This window comes from Vigna unguiculata, chromosome 7, assembly GCF_004118075.2.
Source record: "Vigna unguiculata cultivar IT97K-499-35 chromosome 7, ASM411807v1, whole genome shotgun sequence".
Taxonomy (NCBI): domain Eukaryota; kingdom Viridiplantae; phylum Streptophyta; class Magnoliopsida; order Fabales; family Fabaceae; genus Vigna; species Vigna unguiculata.
In genome coordinates, this window is record NC_040285.1 from 28,015,487 (window position 1) to 28,024,238 (window position 8,752).

General features: G+C 28.8%; 1 protein-coding gene across 1 annotated transcript; it reads left to right on the forward strand.

Annotated features, from left to right (window-relative positions):
- Positions 1-2,333: 2,333 nt before the first annotated feature.
- Positions 2,334-8,166, forward strand: LOC114191359 (histone H3.3-like). The gene is made up of 2 exons (XM_028080529.1): positions 2,334-2,344; positions 7,852-8,166. Exons 1-2 carry the CDS (start codon positions 2,334-2,336, stop codon positions 8,147-8,149), a joined length of 309 nt encoding a protein of 102 aa, XP_027936330.1. The 3' UTR covers positions 8,150-8,166.
- The last annotated feature ends 586 nt before the right edge of the window (positions 8,167-8,752 follow it).

Consider the following 8,752-nt stretch of genomic DNA (forward strand, 5'->3'; position numbering starts at 1 on the left):
TCTCCATCTGCAGCTATTAGCTCAGACTTTAAATCTCAGCTCTCACCAAAATGCATCTGTTTATTTAACTTTGCTTCATGCTTCGTTGTCAAAGAAAATGACAACAAAAGAAAGGGACAGTTAACACTGTTATAAACTATCATAAACATCATCACTTTGGCTATCTAAAGAGAGAATAATAATCAACAGAATTGCACTTATCTTATGCATGCCGAGGGAAAATGCTAGCTACAGCTTCCTGCATCAATGACTTAGCCTAATTGTGGCACTTACATGAGAAGAAGAGAGTCCAATATAGCCAAGGGCAACTTGCCGGCAAGAACATGAGTGAAGATGCTGATAAACTTGGCTAATGCCGGCAAGTCATCCTTGGCTGCACTACACTCTCTGCTCCTTCATGCAAGTCCCTCTTAGGAGAATGTGCCTCTCATTTTCTGCTTCCAAATCATGCAACTCACTCACTAGGGTTGTATATCTATTTTATAAGGTTCTGTGATACCATTTATACACCTGAGTTCTAAAAGTAGCAAGTGGTGACCTTATCTGTCAACCAAGAGCCATACTGCCATATTGCCAAATTCATCCAAAAAACTTGCTTGATTGGGTATAGCAGATAGGGGACCAAGTCAAGAAATTTTGGGCCCACTTTTGGTCCTGTTGTGTCATCCATACCTAGATGTTATGGAAGATACAAAGATAGGAATCTTTCATTGGTCTTTGTGTGGATAAAGATGATGATTTATACTATATCTCCATTTCTGTCATGAAGCTTGTTCCTTGCTAGGTGCCTATATGGGAAAAAGTAATAGATCATACCATTTGATACTGACCCATGACTAGTTGGAATCCCTAAAATAAAGGGGTGAGAGGGTTAACAGTGGAGCGCATTCAATTTTCTGGTGGCCACTGTTGGACATAATATGCAACAACAGTGTTTTGTTCTATGACAAAGCTTTCTGTATTACGTGAATTAATCTTATCATTGTTAAAGTTTACGACAAGACATTTCCTTTTGATTTCATTTTCAGATCATTGCTTGAGCTTTTTATTTTCTTTATTAACCAAAAAGACTTGTTTGCAACAAATGAATTACACTTTAGATAACCTTTTTGGAGAACATTATTTTAATGTTATTTGCTTGTGCCTGATACTGAACCTTTTTCTAGTATTCGTGAATAATTGAGAGACATATATCCTCATTGGGATAACGGTTAGAGATTTGTTTCATGATTGAGAAATTTGCAACATGGCAAGTACAGAATACGAAGTATCCATGCAAGAAAAAGTCAGAAAAAATGTCTATGGTGCGATTAATATGTAAAAAAGCATCGTGTAAGTAAAATATAAAGCCTTTGAAGGATATGAACTAATGTGTGCCAACTGTAATGAGTTATATCTATTACAAATTTTCTGAAAGAACCAAGATAGCGTGTAATTGTCAGAGCCAGCATATGCTAGTAAACTTCCATTACTAAAAACAAAATATTCTGTAACGCATCTCAACAAATTAAATGACAGCAAAGTTCTTTTTAAGGTCATTCTAATCAAACTCCACATGGACGTGTCTTGAACATGTTCCCTAGCTAGTTTATCAATGTGTCATGAATGCATTTTCTCTTAATTTCATAACATCAAACATGTCCAACAATGTGTTTGACTGATGTCCATTCCCTATTCCCTGCTCTTTATATATATGCTTAGAAGTTAGAATTTGATCTCCAAAACAAAACATTGACCTCGTAAAGTTCTTAAACATTGTTGTTAGGAGTTAGGAGAAAGCCATCATTTGACCTACACAATAGTCCACAAAGTTTTCATGTTCTGTACACAAATTTCTTGAAAAGAAAAAGACAAGATATGATTAAATAAACAAAAGATTATAGGCCACATGTTTCCCCTCTTGTCTGTGTTGTTTCAGTGTCTGGTAGACAGATTTAAACCATTTGAAGGCGTAATTATTGGTTTAAGCTATAGCGGGACCTTTATGATACATGCTTCTCCTAATAAGTTAATCTTTCTGTACTTTGATAAACCTTTAGTCGTTAACTTGTCATCACCACTGCTACATGCCTCAGCAAAGAATCATTAATTTAGTTTGTAAGTTTCTCCACTACAGGCCCAGCAACTGGGGACCTAAAATGTCTCCATCTATTTACAACTCTCAAATTGTGCAAGTTGAATTGATGAGGCAAAAGGTACAAGTTTTTTACATAATCCATTAAACATATGAGCCAAAGGGTTTTCTGATCTTTATGATAGGCCTCCATCAATGAAAGTATATGTAAGGGGGACCCATTAGGTTGGTTTTGTGATCCCTTTTGTTGAGGGCAACCATGATGGGGAGGTAAGTTGTGTCTCCTTGTTTCTTGATGCATATCTACTTTATGGCCCAATTGCTTTCACGCTTTTCATAGTGCTTCAAAAAGTCTGAGGTTGCATGCATTATCACCATAAAACTTGACCATATATACTATCGTTTTCATCGGTTTATCTCAATAATACTACTTTCCAATCATCATTCATTCCCCTCACTGCACTACATTTGGTTGCCCCTTATTATTTATAGTTTGAATCTGCATCACAACACTTTCGAATGCTTGAAAAATTCTCATATCAGTAGTCATACTTCACATGACCTGCTTTCGGTGGTTTTTGTTTGGTCTAAGAATATGTTTGTTTCTTAGGCAATATGACGAACATTTTGCTGGTTGCATAGGTCACACTCTCCATTGCCATATAGCGGAAAAATGAGAACCCCAACCCAAATGTTAAAACTATTTTTTTTTTTTCCTTTTTGCTAATTAAAATGTACACTAGGTCTTCAAATTTTAATATTTTCATCTACTTTGTTTTATGAAAAACTCTAGCATACACTTATATATTTATCTGCATTTTTTGTCACTTATAGTAAGATGTTGTTATATTTCTTGAATTCAAATTATAAATGTAGAGAAATTGAGATGAGGCAATATTTATATCACTTTTTCATCACTTATAATTTGTAGGTTTAATTATTCGGATGGTCTTCACTTTAGTAGAGATTTGTCAACTTGGTTCCTACTTTTAAAAAAGTTTCAATTGTGTCCTAATTTTTTAAAAAGTGTCTCAATTAGGTTATTTTTAGAAAAAAAAATATACTAACAGTATTAAAGACATGCCACATGTCAATATGTGATTTTTTTCTTTTTGCAAAAGCTTTTGTTGTCATGTGTTAGGTGTGACACGTGACACTCTTTAATTCAATTTTGTTCCAATTTTTTTTAATAATTGAAATATTTTTTTAATCCATATTTTTTGTATGATTAAAATTAATTAAGCACAAATACTTTTACAAAACTAAGTACTAATGTTTATATTAAAATTTAGTGACAAAATAAATGATTAACAAAACATGGGTTAATAATATACCTAATGTAATATGTTAAAAAGTTATTTTTATTAAAAAAAATATTAATATAGCATTTATACAAACTAGCGTAACAGAGGCGTTATCGCGCCTGTGTGTATGATTTTTTAAATATGCGTGATATTATATTAGTAAGTAATAATATTATAATGTTATTAAGTTAATATATATATATATATATATATATATTATTAAAATTATATTTATTAAAAATAAAGTGAAATATATCAGAACAGATAAAAGAATAATCATTGATAAATAAAAAATAAGAGAAGAAGCAGAGACATCTGATTTTATAAAAAATTTGTAAAAGTAACGGTCAATTTTTAAAAATTTAATAAATTATTATATTTAAAGGGTAAAATCGATATTTTGAAAAGTGGATACAAAAAGGGGAATCCCCTTTATATATTGTTATAGATAATAAATTTAGTCTCAAATCAAATTGGAGAGAGTCAATATTGTTCTATTTAAAAAAAAAGTAATAATTAGTAAAACATGAGTTAATAATATAAAATAATGTAATATGTTAAAAAGTCATTTTTAATAAAAAATATTAGCATAAAATATATACAAATAATAAATTTAGTCTCAAATTGGAGGAAGATAATATTATTCTCTGTTGAAAAAAAGAAAGAAGAAGAAATGGGACAAAATTGAATCAAAGAGACACATATAGGAATTTAAATCAAGACAATGACACTTGGTAGTGATACTTACACACGTGACATTGTCATTGTCACGCGTCATACCTGGACTTGACATGTGACAACAAATATCTTTGTAAAAAAAATTAAAAAATCACAAATTGACACATGGTATGCCATTAATACCATTAGGAATTTTTTTACTGAAAAAGACCTAATTAAGACACTTTCACTCAAAAATTAGGATGCAATTAAAACTTCTTTTAAAAGTAACAACCAAATTAAAACACTTCGCTAAAGTAGAAACTATCCCAATAAGTAAAAATATACAAACGGAAAAGGAAAGAAAAAAAAAACATGAGACAATTAATTTTCTACCTAAATATAAAGGGAACTGTTAAAAGTTTATCTCTTTTTTCGTATTGCTGACAAAATTTCGTTAATAATTAGATCAAACATTATAGTTAATATTTTATTAATTTTTACGTTGTGATGATATTATTAGTGTTTTATTAATATTTATATATATTTTTAAATATAATATTAAAAATAAATAATAAGTATATATATATATATATATCGTTTTTTCATTGATTTTTTTTTTTCATTTAATCTATACAATCTTATATTATTATTTTTCAGTCTCACTTTTCATCTAATATAACCTAACAAAAACACTAGTCTTTGAAACATTCAATGATAACAATACGAAGCAATTTCAGTGAAGACAAATTATTATAATATTACTATTACTAATACATTATTTACTAATACAATGCACAAGATAAACAAAGTAAGAAAAAAATTACATTATTTATTTGTAATTTTTCTATGATGAAAAAAATTCAAAGTTGTTGATAAACAAAAAGGTAACATTAGCATATATACTAAACCGGACATCAAATTTGTACATACCTATGGATAAAGTAACACAACCCTTGAAAATTAAAACTCAATAAATTGTTTTTTAATAAAAATATTGATTTTATTGTAGAGAATGATATTTATATTTACGTAGTGAACTGATAATAATATTTAAGTGATAAGTGTAGCAGATAAACGAACTTGGGCTTTTTTATTATTGGGCCTAAAAGCACATATACTCAAAAAGGTGAGTTAAGAAGGCAAGAGGTGTGAATAAAAATTTAACTCTATTCTTCCCTGAAACAAAAGTTTGGAAAATTGTTCGGAACTCTGGTCAGCTACGAAACTTTCTTATTCTATTGGAGAAGTCTTCTTCTATTGTTTCTTAGGAGCAAACAAGGGTTCTTTTTCATTAGAGATGGCAAATAAATTCGTTTTCGTGGGTATTGTCCGAATCTGTCTCCGTTTTGACGGGAATTCCCGCATTGACTGGGTATGGGTATGGGTATGAGGAATCCCCGACTTTTTCAATTGGGTATGAGGATGGGTATGGGGATGTACATATCCCCGCCATATTACCCGTCCCCGTTTAAATTATTAAAATATTTTTAATTAATTAAATAACCACATATATATATATTATTTTTTATTTATTCTAATTATTTGGTTTGTTATGAAACTAATTTTGCATTTCAATTATATTTTTCATCTTATCATAATCTTCATGTAATTATGTTCAAAAATATGTATGTTAATTAAAAAATTTTATGTCTCACATTTGAATATTTCTATTATTTTTTAATATTTTTATTTAATGTATATTTTTCTTTCACATGAAAATGTTTAATACTCTCAATTTAAGTATTTAATAGCACAAACATTTCGTTTACTAGGTAATATAAAAAAAATCATTTACTTATTATTCTTATTATTAGTTTTTGTTTCATTTGAATAACTTTTTTATTTCACTAAAACATTTTTTGTTATTTCTCAACTACTGAGTATATATGTTAATATTTGAAAAGTTTTCTTAGATCTCTAAGATATTTTTCAACTTATCATACCCTTAATTATACATTTGTTTTCTTTTGTCCGATTTCTTTCAATAGTCTCTCAAATTGTTTGTAAACATTTGTTAATTTTTTTAATATTTTATTTCTTGTTTATTTTCATTATGTATAATACTATTTCGATATATTTTATTTAATTATTTTTATTTTTTAACTCATTATCAATCATACTGTAATTTTTTCACTATAATTATATAAATAACTTTTATTTACTACAATATAAAAATTTAATGTAATTGTCACTAATATTTTTTTATCACCATCCAACATAATTGAAGTTCAAAAGATACAAGATCTATGTTAAAATTTTATTATTATGATTATTATTTGTTCTTTGTATCATTTTGATTAAGTAATGTATTATAACTTTTATTAGTGTATAAAAAAAAGATTCATTAGAATTTAAAATATTGAAGTAAACAAACATTTAAAATATATTTTAATTTGAATATTTGTTTCCTTTTATATTTTTTAAAAGTATTTTTAAATTTCATCAACTAGGTTTCATTAATATTTACAAATTTAATAAATATGTTGGTTCTCATGAAATTTTATTTGGTATTATAATCTAAAATGTAAACAATTATAATTTATTTTAAACTTTTATTATGATTATTATTTGTTCTTTGTATCATTTTGATCAAATGATGTATTATAACTTTTATTAGTGTATAAAAAAATATTTATTAGAATTTAAAAGATTGAAGTAAATAAACATTTAAAATATCAATTATGTTCTTTGTATCATTTTTATCAAATGATGTATTATAACTTTTATTAGTGTATAAAAATAAGATTTATTAGAATTTAAAAGATTGAAGTAAAAAAACATTTAAAATATATTTTAATTTGAATATTTGTTTTTCTTTTATATTTTTTAAAAAATATTTTTAAATTTTATCAATTATGTTTCATTAATATTTGCAAATTTAATAATTGTTTTAGTTCTCATGAAATTTTATTTGGTATTATTATATAAAATGTAAACAATTATAATTTATTTTAAAGTATTTGATATGGAAGAAACAATCATCATTCTAATATTGAATATTTGATAATATTATGTTTCCTTTATCATAAAAATTTTATTATTTTATAAAAATTAATTAAAATTAATATTGAAGTAGTAAGAAAATGGGTATGGGTATGGGTACGAGATTATACCCGTTACCCGGTGGGGATGGGGATGGGTCAAAAGTTTAATATCTGTTGGGTTTGAGTATGGGGATGAGGGTGAATTTTTTTTACGGGGATGGGTATGGGATAACGAAACCCGTGCCAGCCCCACCCCGTTGCCATCCCTATTCTCCATGCACCTCCAACACTTTTTCTGTACCCCCAAAAGTTACAATTATGCCCTTCATTAAGATACTGGTGAAAGTGGGTAGGGACGCAGTAAATTTCATTTACTGCGTTGTCAACTTCTCTGCACCCCAATACTATTTCTTCTCCCGTTCGTTCTCTGTTTCATTGTGCCTTCACTTCAAATTTTCTCAGTTTCATTTCAAACGGAATTCGTATTCCGTTCCAGAAACTATGAAACAGCTTCTACATTCCGTTTCAAAAAAACAACACGTAATCTTTATGAAACGGATTCTGACATCCGTTTCACACCTTTAGGAAACGACTTACATAAGCTATTTCGAGAAAAAAATAAAATTTTGTAAAAAATGGAATACGAATTTCGTTTCATAAAATTGTGAAACGGATTCTGTAATCCGTTTCAAAAAAATAATCGTATTTCGTTTCCCAAAAATTTTAAACTACAGAACGCGATCCTAGTGCCCCTACTTTAGTACTCGCAACCGTTGATTTCCCTCTTCATCAACGGCTATGCAATTGTCTTCTCCTTCTCATATTTCAGAAGAGGCTTTCACAATTCCCCCGCCATTCTCTTTTTCCTCTCCGGGTGTATATATTCTCGCACAGAGCTTCTCATCCAAAAGCTACCGTTTCAGAGGCTTGTGAGGGAAATTGCACAGGACTTCAAGACTGATTTGAGGTTTCAGATTAGCGCTGTTTCGGCGCTTCAAGAAGCCGCTGAAGCTTATCTTGTGGGATTGTTCGAGGACACCAACCTCTGCGCCATTCACACCAAGAGGGTTACCATTATGCCCAAAGATATTCAACTTGCACGTAGAATTAGAGGCGAGAGGGCTTAAAGAGGCTGTTGAAATGCTTAGTGTTGCATTTGTTTACATATAGCCGTCGTGTGTGTATCTATTCAACCAAGTGTTCTTACAAAACGTCCTGCAAATTTGTGAGTCCATGCATAGTGAATGTAGTTACAACTTTGTAGGCATAAATGCTCGCAAAGAAACAATGATGTTGAAGCATGGTTTATTCTAAGTATAGGAATATACGTATTTTTTAGAGTTTTTTTACTACAATTGTACTGTTATTTTCTCAATAGAAAAGTCTTAAAAAACTCTCCAGTATACTTTTAGTTTTGTATCTAACATGGTGTGCCAAATCCACAAGTTTCTTATACTTTCATAATTTCGGCATGCCCTCTACATGTGTTGAAAAGATCAAAATACCTTCCTTTAAAATAAAATATTAAATTTTGCTTTACAATATGTCGTCTCATCACTCTATAAAAAAGAGATAATTTTCTCGGTTTATGTAAAAAAAAGAAAAATTTTAAACTATAAAAAAATGAAGAGTAAATAAAAACAAAAATCTGAGGGAAAAACTAAAAAAAGAAGAAAATATATATGTTTATTTTCTATAAATAATCTATATCAATTAATGCTGCTCATATA